This window comes from Watersipora subatra, chromosome 1, assembly GCF_963576615.1.
Source record: "Watersipora subatra chromosome 1, tzWatSuba1.1, whole genome shotgun sequence".
Lineage (NCBI taxonomy): Eukaryota > Metazoa > Bryozoa > Gymnolaemata > Cheilostomatida > Watersiporidae > Watersipora > Watersipora subatra.
The window spans coordinates 60,001,844-60,025,752 of NC_088708.1; the positions used below are offsets into that span (position 1 = coordinate 60,001,844).

At 38.4% G+C, this 23,909-nt stretch overlaps 2 protein-coding genes and 1 pseudogene across 3 annotated transcripts in view; 1 reads left to right on the forward strand and 2 right to left on the reverse strand.

Moving 5' to 3' along the window:
- Window positions 1–319: 319 nt before the first annotated feature.
- Window positions 320–23,909, forward strand: part of LOC137385405 (nuclear pore complex protein Nup160-like) — a 48,291-nt gene continuing 24,701 nt past the window's right edge. Inside the window, exons 1-12 of one of the 2 annotated variants that reach the window (XM_068071859.1) lie at window positions 320–393; window positions 1,236–1,320; window positions 2,651–2,852; window positions 4,294–4,446; window positions 6,768–6,788; window positions 7,459–7,508; window positions 9,404–9,509; window positions 9,718–9,861; window positions 10,112–10,284; window positions 21,530–21,776; window positions 22,429–22,533; window positions 22,612–22,677. In XM_068071859.1, the coding sequence (XP_067927960.1) occupies window positions 321–393; window positions 1,236–1,320; window positions 2,651–2,852; window positions 4,294–4,446; window positions 6,768–6,788; window positions 7,459–7,508; window positions 9,404–9,509; window positions 9,718–9,861; window positions 10,112–10,284; window positions 21,530–21,776; window positions 22,429–22,533; window positions 22,612–22,677 (1,425 nt within the window). In that variant the 5' untranslated portion in view covers window position 320. Of the gene's footprint in view, window positions 394–1,235; window positions 1,321–2,650; window positions 2,853–4,293; window positions 4,447–6,767; window positions 6,789–7,429; window positions 7,509–9,403; window positions 9,510–9,717; window positions 9,862–10,111; window positions 10,285–21,529; window positions 21,777–22,428; window positions 22,534–22,611; window positions 22,678–23,909 lie in introns of both variants that reach the window. The other variant, XM_068071858.1, reaches the window with a different exon arrangement.
- Window positions 11,494–14,024, reverse strand: LOC137385408 (uncharacterized; annotated as a pseudogene).
- On the reverse strand, window positions 14,038–17,400 carry LOC137385412 (uncharacterized). The gene is made up of 2 exons (XM_068071865.1): window positions 15,990–17,400; window positions 14,038–15,917 (listed from the first exon to the last, which is right to left on the reverse strand). The coding sequence occupies exons 1-2, from the start codon at window positions 17,398–17,400 to the stop codon at window positions 14,038–14,040; spliced, it is 3,291 nt and encodes a 1,096-aa protein (XP_067927966.1).

Below are 23,909 nucleotides of genomic sequence, written 5' to 3' on the forward strand. Positions count from 1 at the left end.
CAGTTTCTGGTCATGAGGTAATTTCATGATAATCAATGTGAAAATGGGTGTTTCTTCAGAAGATTCCATTTTTTTATTGCTTTGCATGGTTAGTTTTTCTAGAATATTGGTTTTAAGACCCAAATACCTGAGGTATATGTTAATTTATACAAAATTTTAATTGTCTTGTAAAAAGACTATCATCAACATTAAAATTATCACTGTCATTATTTTATTTGAAGTCATGGTAGATAAGCGTTCTATAATGTTAATCAATCTTGAACATATCTCAGCATTCCTCGATTTTCCTCAAAGCCTCTGGTTTCGTTATAGGTTTGGTTATGGCCCAAAGATACACTGAGGTGACTACTCCGTTCCTTGAGAATCGATATCTCAACCATGAGATTCATGATCGTAAGGGTTTATCTCCAATATTGTGAACTGTTTGTTAATTTTAGTGATATGAGTAGTGCTGATATTCAGTTGATATTTACATGCCTATTTCATAACCAAATTGTAACAAGTTTTTTGGAAGTAGTGTGCAGCCAGCTAGTCTAGCTAGAATTTATGTCACTTGACAGCAGCCACCGAATGCAGGTATTTACAATGGATTGTGCATCATTTTATCGTTAGGTCAGTGATCATTGCTCATGTATGTTTCTCAAATCAATCAAAGTTTTAGGATACTGGTTTTCAATTGGTTGTCCATTATGACTTGATGAATGGTCCGACCTAGTACATATTTTTATGGAATAATACATACATAAACAATCATGCAGTTTTGAAATATTATTTGTTGAATAGACATATTTCAGATTAAATGAAATTTCATCAGTCTATTATTTTGTATTATCTTTTTTAAATTCTGTTTTGAAGGAATATCATTGATTACGTATGCTTACTTTATAGTTACTAAAACAGACAATGTTCCACAACTTTCTTTTAATTGGTCTGTTGGTCCATGGATTAAAATAATTTGAGAAACATTGTTCAAGGAAGTAAAACTGTTTTAACTAAAGTTACTGTAATTGGCTAATGTTGTTTGTGAGATGTTGTGAAAAGCAAACCAGTGTGATCAATGCATGGTACATATACCAAAAAGGTTCAGTGAAGCGTTGTTAACATATCAGGGAAATATTACTTTTGTGAAGTAAAAAATTGGTTTGCTGAGTGCACATATCTCTTCTGTTGGTCCTGGTACTCTTTCGAGTCCACCCACTGTTGTGTTTAATGTTGCCAAGGGTAGCTATTTTTAGGTGCTCAGGTTGGTGTGGAAGATGAGAGTCGAGAGCATGCAGGGGGTCAAACCTTTTCTGGTGATGAACGATTCATGGTTACATGGTAATAATTATTATAATGTATGTAATTGTTGTCATTTGTATGAAGTTTATTGCACTGATGAAGACTATAATGGCAGAAATTATGAAACTTATTTCAGAATATTAAAAACATTCTCGTAGAACAGCATATATTTTTAGATGTGTTTATGTTTAGTAAGTTGTAACTCTCAAATGAGCTGATACACTTGCTCTGGAGTTCTTATTATTCAGATACGAAAGTATGTCTATTCACTCATGAGTGCAATACCTAGAGATCTCTAGAGAGTGAGTGCAATACCTACAGATATCTAGAGAGTGAGTGCAATATCTAGAGATCTCTAGAGAGTGAGTGCAATATCTAGAGATCTCTAGAGAGTGAGTGCAATATCTAGAGATACCTAGAGAGTTAGTACAATATCTAGAGAGTGAGTGCAATATCTAGAGAGTGAGTGCAATACCTAGAGATATCTAGAGAGTGAGTGCAATACCTAGAGATCTCTAGAGAGTGAGTGCAATACCTAGAGATCTCTAGAGAGTGAGTACAATATCTAGAGATCTCTAGAGAGTGAGTGCAATACCTAGAGATCTCTAGAGAGTGAGTGCAATACCTAGAGATCTCTAGAGAGTGAGTACAATACTTAGAGATATCTAGAGAGTGAGTGCAGTACTTAGAGATCTCTAGAGAGTGAGTGCAATACCTAGAGATATCTAGAGAGTGAGTACAATACTTAGATATATCTAGAGAGTGAGTGCAATACCTAGAGATCTCTAGAGAGTGAGTGCAATACCTAGAGATCTCTAGAGAGTGAGTGCAATACCTAGAGATCTCTAGAGAGTGAGTGCAATACCTAGAGATATCTAGAGAGTGAGTGCAATATCTAGAGATATCTAGAGAGTGAGTACAATACTTAGAGATATCTAGAGAGTGAGTGCAATATCTAGAGATCTCTAGAGAGTTAGTACAATATCTAGAGAGTGAGTGCAATACCTAGAGATCTCTAGAGAGTGAGTGCAATACCTAGAGATATCTAGAGAGTGAGTGCAATACCTAGAGATATCTAGAGAGTGAGTGCAATACCTAGAGATCTCTAGAGAGTGAGTGCAATACCTAGAGATATCTAGAGAGTGAGTGCAATACCTAGAGATCTCTAGAGAGTGAGTGCAATACCTAGAGATATCAAGAGAATGAGTGCAATACTTAGAGATCTCTAGAGAGCAGAAAATCTCAGTAAACTAAATGAACTTACTCTGCATTTGCTCTTTACTAAAGAAAAAGCTCCCAGCTGTTTTGTTAAATGAAAATTTATTTCCTCTTCTTGTTTCATGTTTCAACTGGTGTTACTCCGCTTTAGGAGGATAATTCAGAATGTGGCGGAAGTGGAGATTGATGGCATAGACGCTTCAATTCAAAAGGCTAATATTCGTATCAATTGCTCATCTCTGCTCTCAGGGCAGATCTATATGGCCTGTCATGAGTCGAAACTCATACTTCTTCTGGCTTCCTCTTTCTCTGTCCATGTCATTAAACTGGCTGTGAGCACTTTACAAACTGCGGTGAGAGTACAATGTTGTAAATTACTTACCGGTATGTTGATTTGGTCAGCTAACTGAATGTCACAACTTTATCTAATCTAAATTGGGAAAATTTCTGTATTAGTCTCTCAGCATTTCTCTATCTTAAAGGTTGACTTGCAACAAAATTCACATTACAGTTATAATTTGATATCAAAAGATTCACCATGTCTTACTCTGCTGTGTTGTAGGTGCAAAATATGTGAAAATTTGATTACAAGCTCTTAAAAGCTCAAAAGCGAACAGCTAGTCGCAGCCATCACAAAACCGCCGTAGATTAGAATCTCTTTCCAAAACGGCTCAAATGAGACGTAGTTGTACAAGATGGCTTCGGTTTACACTTTCACGCAACCTCATTCCTCGAAATATTTTCACAAACATACTTCACGCATTCAATAAAGTCATGTCTATTGTTCTTACGCGTCTATTTTATTGTCATTGAAATGCTGTCACTTTCAGCACTGATATATTATAACCTACTGAGAAAATTCGTTTAGTTTTTTAACCTTAGCTCGACGGAGTACATATCATTGTCTGATAAACATGACGAGCTTGGTGGTCACCTGGGTTAATCGAAAAAATGCTGCAGAAATTAATCGCGAGGTGTGGGTCACATGATCAGATTACGACCAGCCGAACTTTAAAGTAGCGAGCATCTATATTTGATACGCGGTCTTTGATAAAACCCGAAGTGTTTGTCATAAACTAGTGCTACGAGAAGTTTTATATTGAGCCTTTTATTGGCCTTTCAATTTACGTGAGAACATCACGTGACAAAACAATAACCAAATGTAATGACTACGTCAGAGAAATAAACTGATTCCAATCTACGACGGTTTCGTGATGGCTGCGATCAACTGTTCGTTTTTGAGCTTTTAAGAGCTTGTAATCTCATTTCCACATATTTTGCACCTACAACATAGCAGAGTAAAACATGGTGAATCTTTTGATACCAAATAACTGTAATGTGAATTTTGTTGCAAGTCAACCTTTAAGCTATAGCAGGGTTCGATGAGCGTTATTTCATCAAAGGGCAGCAGATTCGTCAGAACAAAAAGTATTATCATGTGGCTACATTTTATGTCTGCTTGTCTGGTCTTATGTTGTTGCCATCTCGCGCATTTTGAATTTTGTGATACAAAGTTCACAGCAACAGTATTCTTTCTTTTGTAGTTGAGAATATGTGCTAAATGAAGCTAACAAATGGCTGTTTTGCATCCTTATTGCTCAACTTTGTGTATTTATAGATAAGTTATACAGAAGTGACATACGGGCTGGTAAATCTTGACATATTGCTAATTTCAGCATGAATTAGCAAAGTAACACTGAATGCGGTAGCTGTCGGTTTCAATGGTCTTTCAAGTCGTAGCACATGTTATTTAAATTCCCTATCTTATGTGAATTTGGATGTTTCTGGGTTCAGTTGAAGATTCAGTCATCATGTTCTTACCCAGTGGATACAGAAACACCAATAATACATAGCTCTGCACAAGCCACGGATGACTTTGGGATTGTCTTCTCATTGGTGAATGAAGTGGGACAACTTCTTGCGATAACAGTTCAGAATGGTAAGTATGTGTAATAATTGAATAATTGACTTTTTTGTCTTGTGACTAGTAGTTAGGTGCCTAGTTAGTAGCCATTTTGCAACACAAACACCAGTTCGCATTCATATCAAACTAGTTGAATGCCCGGCGTTGCCCAGCTAATAAGGTCGTTTTTAACCTTAGCTCGAAGGGGTACATATCATTGTCTAATAATCATGACGAGCCTGTTGGTCACCTGTGATAATCAAAAAGTGCTGCAGAAATTATTTGCAAAGTATTGGGTCACATGATCAGATTACGACTTGACGATTAGATCAAGCCGAAACAAAACTGTAAAGTAGCGAGCATCTATATTTGATATGGGGTCTTCGGTAAAATCCGAAGTGTTTGTCATAAACTAGTGCTACGATAGGTTTATATTGGGTTTTTTATTGACCTTTCAATTCACGTGAGAACATCACCTGACAAGACAATAACCAAACTGTAATGACTACGTCAGAGAAATAAACAGATTCCAATCTACAGCGGTGTTTCGTTTTTGAGCTTTTAAGAGCTTGTAATCACATTTCTACATATTTGGCACCTACAACACAACAGAGTAAGACATGGTGAATCTTTTGATACCAAATAACTGTAATGTGAATTTTGTTGCAAGTCAACCTTTAAGAAAAACCGGAAATAGAAAACATGGAAAAGCATTGCATTTCATAGAGTTAATACAATTTTAATTAATACTTCATTTAGCGCATTCAATCGGAAAAGGGTGTATACAGTATATATTAGAAGCTATGAATTGTAAAAGCTTTTGTAGTCTCGTGGTTAGAGAATTGGATTGCAAACCTGTGTTCGCAATCTTTATGAGTTCAAGTCCATCAGAATGTGATATTTTAATTCCAAGATTTTAATAGCTATAGCTGGACATACCGAAGGACCGACAAACTTTGAGAAATATATATATACAGTGAAACTCGGATAACTCAAACTTCAAGGGCCCGAGCAAAAGTGTTCGAGTTATTAGAGCGCTCAAGTTATCAGGACAGTCAAAAGTGCACGTATTTATCAGTAGATACATGTACATATACAAGCAATATATAAATCAAAAGCATAGATTACTTGTTGCGAGTTAAAGGGTCTCTCGTGTGAAGTTTTAAATATTTTTAATCAGAAAGTATAGATATTTTTCTATCACTTGAGATTTGTTTGTTGTTTTAGGTGATGTGACTGCCAGGACGTTCTCAGATTAAAATTGGCAAAACTTGATCGCGGTTAAAACGCTCAGAAAAAATACATACGTATTTTTCTATCGAGCATTTTAACCAAGATCAATTTTGCAGTAAGTCAGTTATTACAAAACTGCTTTACTATTAAAAACTCATTATCAGTTTTGCCGATTTTACTTTAAATTTATCCGAATTTTACCTCGCTTGTCTTGCTTTCAGAGGGTTATCGCTAAGCGGATGTTTGGTAAAATTTGATTTTTGCAAACCTTTAGAAAAGTCGTTAATGAAAATATTTTGCCGATGTTGGTAATAACGAGGCCTAAGAACTACTAAAAGTCGATGTTTATCTTTATGGCTTGGAATAAAATGATATTCTAAAGCGATAGTAACAACCGTCTCGGTAGCCGTTTGGCAAAAAACTGTTCGAGTTAATGGTGTTTCGGTCGAGTTATCTAAAGCCATTTATCATTGCGTGGGAACGGACCAAACAAATACGTTGAATTAACCGTGCTTTCGAGTTATCCGAGGGCGAGTTATCCGAGTTTCACTGTATTTATATATATATATATATATATATGGATAGGACAACTATCGCTTACATCCATATATAGTCAGATATCAACTTCCTGTTGTTGCTAGATGTTTACATTCTTGAAATAACCTATATCAAAGGCTACTGCCAATATCAGGCAGTATCTGCTAGCACAATTATGAAACTCAATTCTTTCCCTTTGCTTGAGAATGAATGATTTGTAATTATTTTATTTTTGGTACCAACTTTTGTCCATTTAGACCTGATTTTTTTTATCAAAAAGCTACACTTGGGTTTTGCTCATATATTGCTGTATAACTAACTCCCTGTACATGTAGTTTTATTATCATAGCTTGAACATGTGGTCATTGTTAAACATTAAACTTGGTTTAAAATTATCACGTTTGGTACGATAATGTACTATGTATCTTTGACATCATTGATGGATCTAATGGTCACTTCTAAATACAATTTGTATATATGTATAAGTTTTCTGACTTGGTACATATCTGTTTCTCACTCAAATATCATTAATGTTACCATAAGTCCTCATGCTCAAGCCGCTCAGCTTGTGCTCAAAAACAGATGACTCACGAAGAAAAAAATAATCCTCCAACAAGCCGCATATGCCCACAGACTGCGGCTAATGATCGAGGTTTTGTCATCCTTGACCCCTTCCGGAGCGAGAGTGTTGACGGGTTTCGCTATACCCCCATCCTTTTGAATAAGAAAACAGGCTGCATCAGTACAAGTGAAAAGAATTTTCTTTTACTTCCAAGTTCGAATTAAAATTCCTAAACCCTTACATCAAGAACTTACTTGCCATGTCTCAGCTAGATTTTCATTGCGCTGTTAGAGGGATTCACGTTTATGGAAAGATGCCGGTCAAGAATGAAAGGGTGTTAATAACCTATGACTGGTGAGTTAAACATGAGCGATAAATTCTATAGTCTAAAGTATTCCATAAACATGACCTTGAAAATAAATGAGTAGGTCGCCAAAACCCCGTACATAAAAGTGTATCATGACTGCGATTCTATGGTTATAGTGCGGAACTGAGCAGAGACCGCATTTATCGAGAAGCCACCCAGAGCCTCACGTAAGTTTTAAAAACTTGTCTTTAGCCGCGGCCCATGACCTTAAACCAGAAGCCGCTCCCAACGACAAGCCGCGCGGCTTGAGCATAAGGACTTACGGTACGCATCAAATATTTGTAAACAACAAACCGTGGTTCTAAGCTCTGCTATCCAACCTTGGCAGGTGTATATGACCAGACAGAGCTGAAGCAGACTTCTCTTATGTCTACCATCTGGACAAGAGTGAGGCGATCGATTGCAAGGTAAATCTATGCTTGGGTCACAGTTATACATGTATACATTTATGCAAGTACTACATGTATTAAATATCAGTTTATAAACATGAAGAGGCAATGTAATTGTCTGCCACTTTCCATTAGCCCGGCACATTGTCAATGACTATTTTAAGTAATTTTACTAATAAGAGTGCCGTTACGTTGTGATGTAATGGAGAACGGTAGCGTATTTGCACCCACATAGGGACATATATCGCCCAGTGAGTCCATCAATCTCGCTTAGCTTAATTGGTACGATAATTGCCTGGTGAATGGGAGGTACTGAGATCAAATTCAGCATGAAACGAATATTTCATTGCTAAATTTTAATAGCTATAGCTGGATGCACAGAATTACACACAAACTGAGATTTATGTATATAGATGTGCAATCTGTCGTGTGCAAGGTATAAAATTTTAGATTAGAGTTTTGGATGCTGAGGTAAGGGTGTCATCACTGCCACGCATATTAGGGTGCGCCTTTGATAATTACCTCTATTGCTAAGCATCTCCGCACACGTGTACACATCTATGTCTGTGTGTCTAGCATATCTGTAATATATCTCTGTTGTTTTGTCTAGTCAAGTCTTATGTACATCATTTTTATGTAACACATTCGAGTGTTTTTGTCTTCTAAAAGGAAAGGCTGTCAATTGTATCGGCCATTTTTACACACATGCCTGTGATTTGTACAACGTCTGATGTCTTTAAATTAATTTGAGCTGGCGAAGCTCGAAGTAGATCAGATATAAACGAGAAAGTCAGCCTTTAATATGCTGTCAGCTGAAATATTTACTTGACGAAATAAAACATTGGAACATCGTAGATAATTCCGCTGAAGCATTGCATTGTAATTCTGTAAAGATATGTGAAAGTTTTTTTTTACTCTTATCCCTCATCATTCGAGCAAAGCCTTGATATGGCGGATCAAAAAACATCATGTCTGTCTCTGTCAAGGTGACAAACCTACATCATGACTTTGGCAAATTATTCTTTTTTTAGCTAATAGATAGATAAATATCACCTTTATTGACACCTGTCAATGCCGTTTAGAGCAAACCATACTATGAGACAAAAACAGTATATATCAAGTTATACATATATCAAAGCTCGCAAGTTATTTAAACAATATTAAGTTGAATTTTATGTTTTATTTGCTAAGACCCTTCATTGTCATAAAACAAGATGTTGTGTCGTTTTTATTGCCTTTCACTTTTGGAGCTAAGATTCTCATTGGTTGATTATTTGGGTATTCAGTGATATTTTTCTGGCTGGAATAACCTTTACCAGATATTTAGGTATTTGTTTTTATCACCAAACGGGTTTATACAAGTTTTTATATATGTCCGTGAGTTCTCTCAAATGTAATACGGTAAGTTAAAATACTTAGGAAACAAAATAAAAATTGTCTAGTTTTCTATTTTATTTAAAGATAAGCATTAGAGATGATAATAAATTTGTTTGAATAGTATGAGATGAGTAGTACGTACACTTGTATACTGCGTAAACAAAGCAGATGGTAGTGTACATATATAACAATTCCAGTGATTTTAGGTCCTACTATAGCTTTTTAGTCAGCCTAACCTTGAACGCCTATGCAGGAGGCTGCCTTTGTGAATAACTAAACATACAGTAGAGTCAGACTAAGGTGATAAGTTCGTCATAGTAGGCTATACCCAGTCTCAGCACACTCAGCTAAATTAGCCTCAGCTGCCAGCATTTATAATTCATGAGCAAGGATACGCAGTTGATTGTCCTGATACTCAGTAAGTACGTATAACTTTTATGTAGGTGTAGCAATTATTGTCTGATCACTGATCTATCTTTATGAACGAGTGGCTCATCCTCATGGTAGTTATCCTCTCATATTGTCTTTGATCGCAGTGGCCCTAGTAATGGCAGTAATATGGTTGCCTCAGCCATTTCTGATGAGCACCCCTCCATTTATGCACTCACAAAGGACTTTCAGCTACAGCAATGGTCTATTGGGGTAAGTTTTGACTTGCAAGGGTTTTATGCTGTTTGATATTATGAGTTCTGACCCAGAAAATAAATAGAGACTTTCATAGGCAGTGGGAATCATTATGAGACCTGTTTCGTTCAGTAGAGAAAGGCTTACTGCTCTATTCTAGCTTTTTACATTTTCAGGCACAATGACAATTTATTGCTGTGTAATTTGCTTTTGTAATGCATTGCAGTCGTGGGAATGTGTGTCAAGCTACAACCTGTCAACCTTTTTGCCACCAACTCATTACATCCGTGGCCAGATGATTAAATTCTTCCCTCACCACCCGAACTGTCTTATAGGAGTATCTTTTACTAGTGGACCCACAGAGTCTAAGGTTGGTTGTACCGAGTGAATCATTTGCTTTATAAATTGTAAGGTTGTAAGTAGAGAGGATTGGAAACTTCTAGGAAGAACTGCTTATCACTAACAATTATGTGTTTCATTCATTTGTATAACATTGTAACCTATTTGTTGGACAGGAGGCCAAGCATCGCCCCCTCCCAATAGCTTAGCTTGAGACCCACTTTCTAGCGATAATACCTTCATAATACACACTAGGCTGATTCCACTATTCTTCACTACAGATCATGCTGCTGAGTGTGTCTGGAGAAAGCGGACAGATTGGTGACTGCAGTCTTATAGCTGACTGCAGTGAGAATGCTGTCATCTCGTACCAGGTTGTCTCTGATGAGCTCTTCATTTTATGGAAAAATGATACATTAGCACGCGAATTGATTCATGTATCTATGTATGTCGGGTAAGTCTAACAACTTGTCCTATTCTGACAAGGTGTCACCTGAGGTGTATGATACTCGTCCTATCCTGACAAGGTGTCACCTGAGGTGTAGGATACTTATTCTATTCTGACAAGGTGTCACCTGAGGTGTATGATACTCATCCTATTCTGACAAGGTGTCACCTGAGGTGTATGATACTCGTCCTATTCTGACAAGGTGTCACCTGAGGTGTAGGATACTTATTCTATTCTGACAAGGTGTCACCTGAGGTGTATGATACTCGTCCTATTCTGACAAGGTGTTACCTGAGGTGCATGATACTCATCCTATTCTGACAGGGTGTCACCTGAGGTGTATGATACTCGTCCTATTCTGATAAAGTGTCACCACTTCTGTGTCTTAAATTTCTAGAGTGACTGGAGAAATCATTTGTATATTTATTTAAAACTCTTAAACATTAATGGCTCTATTTGACACCAATGATGGTTGTAGAGTTTTATAGAAACTCCAAACTCATATTTGTACTCGGATTGTTAATGAGAGATTTGAATCACTGATGTTGATTATATTTATTGTTAATCATATAGGGCTGAAGCCTTCACACCGTAAAACCTGTGAAATTACAGACAATTATTAAGTGAGATTAGCATTGGTTATAAATTCATAATTGACAATACATGTGATATCTACAAGAAATTTATACTTCAAGTAAATTATCCAAGTGCAATCAGTCAGTCAAAAAGAACAAAACACATATATAGTTCAAAACTGTTATTTAAGATAGATTTACTGACCTGTGCCTCTTTGAACAATCCAAGCTATAATACAGGATAAGTAGGTTTACAACTTTACTAAAAAAAGGTTACATTATGTAGTTGACTGTGTGAAAATTGGTGAGAGACTGAACAGGTCAGGTAAAAGCATCATCTAAGGTCATCAGGTTAGATTGTCATTGGTCTAGCGGCATATTTCAGTTACTCAAAAACCAATAAAGATGGTTCAAGTTACTTCTGCTGGTGGTTACTTATACCGGCCACAAGAGCTGAGCACAAACATTTCATTATTGCTTCACTGATTATAAAAACATAAATTGCTGACAAGCATCCTGGTAGGTAGCTCAGAGGGCAAATCTTTATTTCACTACACTCCTACCTAAACTTTTAAGTTTAAAATTTACCGTCGTTTTTATTTATTTCACAGGCATTTGAGATTACAAGTTATTTTGGGTTAATGCGGTTACGACTTACAACACTTCACTAAGCTATGTTTTGTGGTTTGTATATCTGGGGTTTATTTACCATATAATAATACATACAGTAATATAATAACTCTTGCTATAATATATGAATATTAAGTGGTCTACTAAAGTGTGCGCTACATACTAAATAAGCACTGTATATATCTAGAGGTCTAACAGCAAAATGGTCTTGTGGACTGGTCTCTTCAGTGTAGTGGGGGGTTCCATAGGTTTACCTTTGCTGTCCAGGTGTCTATTTCCCAAGGTTATGTCCACCTGTCGGACTAAACCATCTTTACCTGGGAACACACTCGAGACAGTCCCTACCTTCCAGTCACACCTAGCTGCGTTGTCGTCGATCACCATAACTATATCTCCAACCTTTACGTTCCTCTGCACATCAATCTATTTCTGTCTGGTTATCATAGTAGCAACGTACTCTGTCCTCCAGGCTCTCCAAAACTCATCTGCTATCGCCTGTGAAACTTTCCAGCGCTTGTTGCAGTACAGATCATCTGCTGGGAAGTGTCCAGGAGGCGGAGCTAGTAGTGGGGTCTTCATTGTCAGGAGCCGGTTTGGAGTGGCAATTGGTTCTTCAAGGTTTGATAGGTTGGTTCCAGTTAGCGGTCTATTATTGACTATGTTAGCGATCTCGTGGAAAACAGTTCCTAGCGTTTTGGTATCTACTCTATGTTTGAAGTCCATACCATTCAAGACTGCTCTAATGGACCGGATCATCCGTTCTGTGGCTCCCCCTTGATGACTTGCCTTTGGCGGATTAAACATCATATCTATCTTGTTCTTGAGTAGGTAGTCCTTGAGAGTGGGCTCTGCCAAATCTAGTTGACGCGCCATCTCATTGGCCATACCCACAAAGTTTGTTCCTTTGTCACATATTATAGTCTGGACTGGCCCTCTTATGGCTAGAAAGCAGCGAAGGGCAAGGAGTAAGCAGTCTGTAGTCATCTCCTCCAGTACCTCTATATGAATGGCTCTGGAGTAGAGACAACTCAATACTAAGCCCCATCTTTTAGCTTCCGTTCATCTATCCTTTACATGAAATGGGCCGAATACATCCATGCCTATATGTGTAAATGGTGCCGTCCTTTCCAGTCTTTCCTTGGGAAGCTCGCCCATCTGTTGCCCACTTGGCTTGGCCCTCAACTTTTTGCAGTGGATGCAGCCCTTCAAACAGGCTTTGACTGTTCCAGTGCCATTCACAATCCAGTAGCCAGCTTCCCTCACAGCACAGAGGGTCGAGCGATAGCCTAGATGATGTATCTTCACGTGTTGAGCTCTAACAATAAGCTTAGCAATGTATGAGTGCTTGGGTATGATTATTGGATGTCTTTGTTCATAAGGCCAGCTTGATGCCTCTTCAGCTCTCCCACCAAGGCAGACTAGTCCGCTGTTATCTACAGTTGGGTTAAGACTGGCCAATCTAGTTTCACGTTCTTTAGCTGGGTAGGCCGCTTCTTGTGTTGTTCTTATAATGAACTCTTCTGCCTGTGTGAGGTGTTTTACAGATAGTGTTGGTGTTCTCCAAGTTCTTCCTGTCTTACGTTTCTGCGTTGTACATGCTTTTAGTATAGCAACGCTCCTAACGAGCTTCTGCCAACAGATAAACCTTTCAAATCGAGTGGAAAGGCTTCGTGACATTGATGTCGTGTTAGTTGTCACTCTTTTCGCTTCTGGGTCCTCCGGGTCAAGATCAGTACTTGTTTTGTTCAGCCTCAAGTAGGTCGATAGTTCTGCTGTTTTCAGGAACTTTGGTCCTTGTAGCCACATCTCATTTTTGTCTATGATCTCCATGGCAGAACGTCCTCGTGAGACAATATCTGCTGGATTATCTTCTGATGCTACGTGCCTCCATTGTTCGGAAGTTGTAACCTGCTTTATCTCTGAGACTCTGTTGGCTACATACACGTGGAAGCGTTTGGCTTCATTCTGAATATATCCCAGGACAATACTGGAGTCTGTCCAGAAATACTCACTGTTGATTTCCATCTTGAGCTCTTTACGTAGGAGTCTGGCTAACCTTGTAGCGGTTACCGCTCCCTGTAACTCTAGCCTAGGTATCGTAGTAATTTTGTTGATAGGTGCTACTCTAGCTTTTGCTAGCATAAGCTTGCTCTCTGCTTGTCCGTCATCCTTTATGTATCGGATATATGAGCAAGCCCCGTATCCCTGCTGGCTCGCATCACTGAAGTGGTGAAGTTCTACCGATCTCCAGCTCTCATTTGGTTTGACACATCTAGGTACTTGGATCTGGTGAATATCTTTCAGGTCTTCCAGCCATGCTGTCCACTCTGAGCTTTCCTCGGGAGACAGAAGTTGGTCCCATGAGGTTTCTTTAAATGTGACCTTCTGCAGAATCTGTTTACTTTTTAGTATCACAGGTGATACCAGACCGAGTGGGTCGTACACCTGTGCTAAGGTTGAGAGAAGACCTCTTCTGGTGTGGGGTTTGCTTGTGTCTGGGGTGCTGAATGTGAAGACATCATTCTCTACACACCATTCCATACCTAAGGTACGTTCATTGGGTAACAGATCTTTGAAAAGATCTAAGCTTTTGATCGACTGATCGTTCTGATTTCGGAACTGAATCCAGAACCTCCTTATCATTAGATAGGAATTTATATAGTCGTATGTTTCCCTTCTTACAGATCTCTATAGCATCTTGTATCAGGTTCTTGGCATCTTCTTTTGATGCAACGCTTGTCACTCCGTCATCGACGTAGAAGTCATTCCTTAGGAATTCTGCAGCTTTGTCCGATATGCTTTCGTAGTCATCGGCTAATTTTCTAAGGCCGTGAGTAGCTACTGCTGGGGAGCTTGTAGCACCAAAAAGGTGCACAGTCATTCTGTAGTCTTTTACACTTTCTAGTTTCTCATCAACCCACAAGAAACGTAGGTAGTCCCTGTGCTCTTGTTTGACAAAGAAGTTATAGAACATCTTTTGAATATTACTGGTTACTGCGATGGGCTCTTTTCTGAAACGTAGAAGGATTCCAATCAAAGAATTCATATGATCTGGTCCAGTGAGTAGTATGTCGTTGAGTGATATGCCATTGAAACGGGCACTGGCATCCATTACCACTCTCAGCTTTCTCTTCTGTTTGTGGCGAACTCCGAAGTGAGGTAGGTACCACACTTTTCCAGGTTCTCCTGTCTCTGGAGCCTCTTCTGCATGTCCATTTTTTATGAGATCCTCTATGAAGTTTCTGTATTCCTCGTGATACTCTGGATCAGCTCGGAATTTTTTCACAATTCCAGCAAGTCGTTTCTCAGTCTGGATTCTGTTGAGAGGTAGACCTATTTCTTCATCTGGCTTCCTGAATGGCAAGGGCATCACATAGTTCCCCTCAGCATTTTGTTCGGCGTGTGCCTTCATAATTTGTTGGAACTTGAGATCATCCTGTGAGGTTAGGACGTTGTTGGTATTTGTTTCTCTAAAGTCTTGCTCTAAGATGTTCATAAGTTCTGTTGATTTTCCAGTTTGGTATACATGTTTGTTAATGCTCGAGCAGCTGCTTGATCCGCCACCCATGGTCCATCCAAAGAGCGTCCTTACTCCGAATGGGAGTCCTACAGATCCTTTAGGTGCCGGTCTGCTTTCAAGGGGCTGAATGACTTCTGGATGATCACCACCAATGAGCAGCCCAACGGGTATGTCAAGTGGTGGGGGTATGGCATCTGCTATAGTCTCCAGGTGAGCTAGTTTTCTTGCTCTGTTTGGGATTTGATTTTTGTTGCAGTAGACTTGATCTTTCTTATAAGCACTAATTTGTGCGTAATTGTCAGTGGTGTATCCTCTTAGCATGAGATCGTCGTACCTTTCGATGTCAGTACGTTTTGATCCGTTGATGGTGTGGATCACAACATTCTTTTCCACCTCATCTGCTTTGGCATTTAGCATCTTAGCAACTTCTGCAGACATGTAGCAAGCATCTGACATGTTGTCTAACATAGCATATACTAGAATTTCTCTTCCGGTTCCCGCTGACAAATAGACTGGCACGAGCATACTCGTCATATTGCCCTGTATCCTGGTAGCTCCGCATCCAAGTTCTTTAGACTGCTGTTTATTTGGTTTGGTCTGATTCACGTTAACCTCTTGAGGTTGAACACCAGTTTCAGGCTTAGATTGAGATGCTGTGTTCTTGTCACTCCGGTACTTGGGTGACCAGTTACTGTCGTGGTTAGCAGTTGCGTGAAGTTTCTTGCAGATCAAGCATTCCCTTTTTTCGCCACAAGCCTTAGATCTGTGCCCTGTCTTCAAGCATCGGAAGCATAGTCCTTTCTCTTTGATAATCCTGTCTCTCTCTTCTTTGTTTACCTTCTGTAGCTTGTAGCAATCACTAGTAGGGTGATTTCTTAGGTTACAAAACGCACACTGCTGTGTAGATTTAGTTTCTACAGTTGTTTGGAAGGTTCCAAGGTTTCTCTTTTCTGGACGTTTTTCTCAAGGTTTTTCTTGAATCATGCCTGTTGAGATCTCTAGGTTGGCAATATATGCCTCTTCTTTGACGAACTCTGAGAACTCTGTAAATGTTGGGTAACGCTGCTCAGTTTGTCGTTTTTGACCCACTACTCTCGGCCACCTTCGTCTTAACCAGTCAGGTAGTTTGGTGGTCATCCTTTCGTTTTCGATGCAGTTGTTGAGAATCCCCAGTTGAGGCATTGACTTCATTGCTGTTTGCAAGTAACAGAGATAGTCACTGAACTCTCTCAAGCCTGTAGGATCTTTTGGTCTAATTTGAGGCCACTCGCTTAGCCTTTTATGGAAGTTCCTGGCGATCGTGTGTTCATTGCCATATCTTTCTTTGAGAATAGTTCTCGCCTCCTCATAGGCAGTTTCTGTGTTGGTGGCTAGATGAGCTTCAATAGACCTGCGAGCTTCTCCATCTATAAATTTCTTCATGTGACGCATTTTGTGGTTTCCTACTATTTTTTCAGTTTGCAGGTATGCATCGAGGTCTACTTCCCAGTCTGAGAACTTGAGTACCTCGCCTTGGAACACTTCTGGCTCGACCGACTTTTTGTTTCCCACTGCTAACGCTTCAGTAAACCCTTTTAGCAGAGTAGTGAGAACTGTAGTTTCTGTCGGAGATCTGATATGCTTTGCTGTCACTCTCACAGATTTAGTCTCCAGAGGGGAAGAATCATTAGTAAGAGGAGACCGTTCTGAGGGCTCGTTAGCTGGAGTAGGTTGTTCTGTTGGCTCATTAGCTGGAACAGCAGGTAACATTTCCTCAGTCAGTGTGTGCCTGTCTTCTTGCAGCATTCTTATGGGTCCTACGTCGTGGGTTTCTTCTAGATATTCCTGAAATATTCTTTGTTCTTTTTCAAGTTGTCTTGCTCTGTCTAGTTTTTTATGTTCCAGAATTTCCTGCTCTACAGCCTCCTGCTCATCCATTTGCTTTTCCATTGATGAGCAGAACTCGGTGGCTCGTGAGACAAACAATGCATACATCTGGTTGGTTTGTTCTGGGATTTTATTTGTATTATCATCACACAAGGCAACAAGTTCATCGTATAGTTTAATAATACATTTCATTCTATTATCAACAGTATCGTATGTGTCATAGAGATCACTTAAGGTAATCCCTGATGAAGATACAGTTTTTTGGGTTTCGGTGAGAAATCTAAACTCAACATTAATTCTGCCTATATTTAGGCACAGCTCAGAAACCTTACTTTCTTTTCCGTTTGAGGACAATTTTGTTTTTCTACGCTCTCGAATGCTACTATCATCACTAACAGAGCTTGTTTTGGCAGCAGTTTGACTATCTTTTTCACTATCACGAGAATTTTCTGTTTGTTCGTTCGTAGCTCCAGTGCTCGGAATATCACCCTCGGCCGGAAGCGAACTGGAACTCTCCTTATCGCTGTCCATTTTAAGCAAACCTGACAACCTCTTATTAATGACCTTAGATGATTTACAGTGTTTAGATTCAAAATTAATACCACTAATATAAATGTTTCAGTTATAACAAGTAAAATAATACACTTAATATCTATACATGCACACGCAGTAGACTATTGTTTGTTACTTATCACTCTGTTGATAGGCTTCAGTTGGTTCTGTTAACTCTCTAGATATGGAATGGCTAGAGCACCTTTGCAGTTTGGTTGCAATTTGTTTCTCTCTAGAATGGCTAGAGCACCTTTGCAGTTTGGTAGCAGTTTATTTCTCTCTAGAATGGCTAGAGCACCTTTGCAGTTTTGTAGCAGTTGTTTCTCTCTAGAATGGCTAGAGCACCTTTGCAGTTTGGTAGCAGTTTGTTTCTCTCTAGAATGGCTAGAGCACCTTTGTAGCTTGGTAGCAGTTTGTTTCTCTCTAGAATGGCTAGAGCACCTTTGCAGTTTGGTAGCAGTTTGTTTCTCTCTAGAATGGCTAGAGCACCTTTGTAGCTTGGTAGCAGTTTGTTTCTCTCTAGAATAGCTAGAGCTCCATTTGCAGGTCGATCAGTCTCTCTCAGTTTTGAGATAAGGTTTCACTGTAGAGTTTTATAAAAACTCCAAACTCATGTTTGTACTCGGATTGTTAATGAGATATTTGAATCACTGATGTTGATTATATTTATTGTTAATCATATAGGGCTGAAGCCGTCACACCGTGAAACCTGTGAAATTACAGACAATTATTAAGTGAGATTAGCATTGGTTATAAATTCATAATTGACAATACATGTGATATCTACAAGAAATTTATACTTCAAGTAAATTATCCAAGTGCAATCAGTCAGTCAAAAAGAACAAAACACATATATAGTTCAAAACTGTTATTTACGATAGACTTACTGACCTGTGCCTCTTTGAACAATCCAAGCTATAATACAGGATAAGTAGGTTTACAATTTTACTAAAAAAAGGTTACATTATGTAGTTGACTGTGTGAAAATTGGTGAGAGACTGAACAGGTCAGGTAAAAGCATCATCTAAGGTCATCAGGTTAGATTGTCATTGGTCTAGCGGCATATTTCAGTTACTTAAAAACCAATAAAGATAGTTCAAGTTACTTCTGCTGCTGGTTACCTATACCGGCCACAAGAGCTGAGCACAAACATTTCATTATTGCTTCACTGATTATAAAAACATAAACTGCTGACAAGCATCCTGGTAGGTAGCTCAGAGGGCAAATCTTTATTTCACTACAATGGTGACTTATTTAGTGTCAGTCTGGCCATTCCCACTAAAGACATTAGGTGCTAGTGTCACCTATTGAACATGTTATTCTTAGATTGTGAAAAGGGAGTTGTGAAAATATTGGCTTTCTATGGTATTTATAAATGTAATCTATAGCTCATTAAAATCGAAGAATTAAAAAGATAGTTAGCTCCGTCACTTTATAAGTGACTCTGAGCATTTTGTGATTAGATTGTAACTAGCCTAAAAATTTATCACTGTAAAATAGTTTGAAAACAAACCTATTTATATTATATAAAAATGTTCTATAACCTCAGTCACAAATGGTAATGTTCTGTTGGAGCATTATTCACTTTTGTCGTACTAATGATTGACTTGGTTCAGATTTCACAAATCAAGATCTTTTGCGATCTTTTAAACATGCTCACATCTGTTAAACGGCGGAAACTCTGACTTCAAATAGTTTGATTTGCCTTATCTCGACATTAAGACACTTATAACATATCTTTAAAATTGGCCAATTGGTATTCTTTAAAATGTTGTTTTTGCAAATTTCTATTCAAATGTTTGTTTTGCGGATGATTTACAGCAACTTCTGAGAGAATTGAAATTCGTTGACTGATTGCAATTGTCAGAAACTTAAATTCAACATCTGCTAATAGTTTGGCTTTGAGAAGTTTTTTATTGGTTCACGCTTGTTATTTTTTGCTGTTGTTTAAGTGGTCATGTCTAGAATGGTTTGTTTAAGTGGTCATGAATAGAATGGTTTGTCTAAGTTGTTTAAGTTGAGCATTTGGCTCACGATCATTTGGAAAAATTTTGTTTGTTGTATAACAGCAGCTGATTGCTTCAAGCATAAAAAATTAATACATATTTTTAATTAGGTAATTAATCAGCATTCGCTTTTATTGGCATTATTGTAAGTTGATGTTCCTTTCACCGTTTGAATAGAGAGTGAGGGCCTTTCAATTTTGGGGACAAATATAAAACATCCTTTCTCTATGCCTAATGGCGTCCTAAAACGAACTATGAACGTGCACAGAATTACATGCGCATCTAGATCCAGTCTCATGTAATCTCGATGGTCAAACATTAGCTAACATGAAAACAAGTTCAAAATTGTCAATCATTCGTTTCAATTATTCAAAGTTAATAACTGATATAAAGTACTCCAACTTGATAGAGAGTGATTTTATGAGGTGTAGTCTGTATTATATAAATATTCCATCCTTATAAAGCGAAATGCTGAAACTTTCTACTGCGCCTTTCGCTGCTAATAATACTTAACAGTTGCTAATCTGCATAAGCTATGCAGTTGAGCCTGAGCTTTAAATCTTCAGAGTTGGAATGACCAGTTTTTACCTAAAAAGATCAATTTTTTGCAGCTGTTTGGCAAAGTTTTTGTATAGACCAAATACGTTTTTTAACCATATAGGCACTGTCTTTCTTTCCCTTTTTATGAAGGTCAAATTTCTGTTTTTATATCTATACATATAAATCTCAGTGTTGGTTTTTGTTAGTCTGTTTGTCCATGTGTCCAGTTATAGCAACAAAGTATGAAGCAAAGCATGAAGCAACAAGGATGAAAAATCTGCTGTGCACTGGATTTAAATTTGGAATCTCTAGTCATGCAGTCATGCATTCATCCAATACACTACACTGTCCAACTGGCTATACTATGGAATAAATTGTGCACATAATCATTACACATACCAATCTTTCATGGTTTTCCGCTAAACATTTCAGCTAGCATTATGTTAGCATTATGCTAACATTATTGGCCAGAAAAAAACTCACACGGCCAACAAGGCTATTGCAATCATTATAGAGCTGTAGTAAGCACTGCAGTTGGTGCAATATGAATTACAAAGAAATAAAATAGTACCAAGAAATAAACGTTGTACGCAGAAATAAACAAACACCTTCATTTAAAGGCTAGAATGGTAGATGTTATATATGTTGATTAAAACTAAATTTTCTGTGCAAAAGCTTTGTTATTATCCATGCAACGCTGGGCATTCAGCTAGTCTATTAAAAAATGCAATGTGTTGTAAAGGTTCTGGCAATAGTAACATGTATCATTCATTCAACCAAATTATGCTTTATTTAGTCGTAGTCTATTCAAATCTCCTCTGATGGACAACCCAACTATCTAGTTAGTTCTGGAACGCCTGGTTCTCTTCTTCGGTACAACAGCGCTGTGGTGCACGAGCCGTGATAATGTTGAAATTTTTGCGCGCTGTAACATGTTTCATCATCATTACCCTGTCAAGAGGGCTCTGTATTTTGATCACTTTATCCAGCATTTACTCAATTAGGCAGATCGAACTCCATTCTCTGGTTGGTTCTTGTCACAATAGAATACTTAACTTGCAGCCGTCTTCCAGGCTGTGGGCTCTTCATTTAATTTTTCTCCTGTTCTGCTAGTCTCATGTAAATAGAACATGTCGATCTTCTGGTTGATCATGGTGTTGGCTATCTCCCTGCTTTTTACTTTTAACATCCTGATGCTAATCCGTGTTTTGCAATTCTGCTGGGGACCTTTTTTCTTCCCCTTCATCTATTTCTCAAAGCAAGAGCTTTCTCAGAGAAGAACTTTTGTCTGGTGTAAGTTCTGCATTTGAACAGGTGTGGCATAATTTTCTAGGCCAGCTGCCCATCATGACGCCTAATACTATGCGTTTTTATCGGCTTGGAACCAGCTGTTGAAAAGGCTCAAATTTACCGTTCTAATAGTCAGTATTAAGCACTATGATACGAAATTCTATTTGACTTTATGTTGACAGCAAAGCATTGCTGCCGAGCTAGTATAAAATCATCTGACCAAGCTGTATACATAGTAAACTTAAGTTCACTAGTATCCTCTGATGTTGCAGGGAACCTTCGCTCTTTCAGAGCCATCTGCGGCGCACTACACTGCCACCCGTGTCTGTTCAGAGTTACGAAGATCCAAGGCAGGTATTTACAGATGCGATATTTGATAAACAGCAGTTGTGTGTGCCTGCTCTGCTTAGAGCTCTGCATATGCTTGATCCTGAGGCAGCGGCAGGCCTGCTCACAGATCAGATGGAGTACAGCCTGGAGGAGCTAAAAAGGATGACATGGACTGCAATCAACACCGAGGTATACTGCTGATCACGATCTAACACTTACCAAGATCAGAACTTAAATATAGATAGTACTAGCTGTGCTTCTCGGCGTTATTAAAAATCAGCTTATAAACAATGAGAAGTAATGAGAGTTGTCTGCCACTTGCTATTAGCCTGGCACATTTCCAATGCAAAATTTTAGTAAGCTTACTAATGAGAGCTATTTGTCTCACGTTATGCAATCACCCTGCGTAGTATGTGAAGCCGTTGGGTATTTGCTCCCATATAGCGACATATATCGGCTAGTGAACAAATCAATCTCTGTGGTCTAATGGCTACTGCTTGACTGGTGAATGGGAAGGTCCAAGATCAAATCTTCTTTAGTACGGAATCTTTATTCCAAGATTTTAATAGCTATTGCTGGAAGGACACACATACAGATACTTTGAGAAATATACATGTAGATTTAGCTTGCGAATTTTACTAGTTTTACTACTTCACAGATATAATCTATCTATGATCATATATCTAATCATTTTTGAGGATTTTTTGTCGATAAGCCTCGTTTTTACAGCTAGCCAGTGTACCAGAAATGATGTAGAAAGGTTGGTTGTGTCTCTGAAGTGTATAACTTGTTTGTCGTTTGTCATACTTGGTGGTGAATCTGTTTCTCTGTGTTACGACAGGTGAGGGACAGTGCTGCATCTGATGAAGTCACAAACCTAGAGTATAGAGACCTTCAAATAGCCACTTGGAAAAAGTTTTATGTCGATTTTGCGCATCATTACCAGGTAGGCTGCTGCCTTGTCAATCAAAGTGTTCTATTTGATTTTCGGATACTTCATTCACTGGTGAATTTTTTTTCTCAGGATTACACACAGCCCTTAGGCATTGTCGATGGAGGCTCTGAACTTCCCATTGCTTTGGTTAGAAAGGTAAGGTCAGACTTACTCAGTTTCTTCTAGAAAAACTATAATATTATTGTTGCTGCAGGATGGTTCTGTTTTATCGTGCATTCATCTCGTCTCAAAAATTACATACCCTAGGACACTTATATTTCGCTAGTATTTAGTTTCGTGAGTAGCTCACAGAGTAAAATTTCGAAGCAACTTAATTTCGCAGCTCTGATGAGTACGAAAATATAGTGATGTGAAAATAAATGCAGTGGAACAAACATAATTATATTCCTCAGGTTCGGTTCGCCGGTAAAAAAAATTTCAATTTGCGACTAGTTTGTAATTGTAAACCGCAGGTAAAATGGTGTGGGCAAGGTCGATAATGCAATTTGATCGCTTGCTGCCATTTGTTTATTGGACTATCAGCAGGCCAGTTTTCGCTGGGGCAGCTGGCCGGCTGAGCCGCCCCAACTTTTTGGAAATTTTTTACGGTAAGTACAGTCCAACTCGAAAAACTCGCCCTCAGATAAAATGTAACATTTCATCTCAAACGCAAGGTCGACTCAAACGGATTTGTTTGGTCAGTTCCAACGCAATGATAAATTCCTTCAGATAACTCGACTTCAACTTCCTTTATTCGAAAAGTTATTTGCCCAACGGCCATGGACGCGGTTTTTATCGCTGTAGAATGTCACTTCATTCCAAGCCATAGAGACAAACATCAACTTCTAGTAGTTCTTAGGCATCATTATTATCATCATCAGAGGCAAAATATTTTTGTTAACGACTTTTATAAAGGTTTGCAAAAGATTAAGTTTTATCAATCACTCGCTTGGCCGTGTCCCATCGAAAGCGTAAAAGCCTCCGAATGAACTTAAAATAAAATCCGCAAAATTGATCTTTGTTAAAACGCTCAAAAGGAAAAGATGTTTTTTTTCTGAGCGTATTAACTGCGGTCATGTTTTGCCTATTTTAATTTAAAAACGTCTCGTCAGTCACATCACTTAAAACAAAACAAATCTCAAAAAATTACAAGTTATTGAAGAGGTGTCAGTGGTGAATCCAAACCTTTCCAGAGCCATGCTGCTTGTGTAGTACTGCGAGTGTCAGTGCATGTGTCTTATTTTCTTTCAACACACGGTGCTCACTGCATTGATTGATGTCCCCAGCAAACGATAACGCTAACTAATGCATGTGCATTGACATCAAATTCCTATCATTATAAATCATTCCTAATGGGAAAATAATCCTAAATAATTGCAAAATAATAA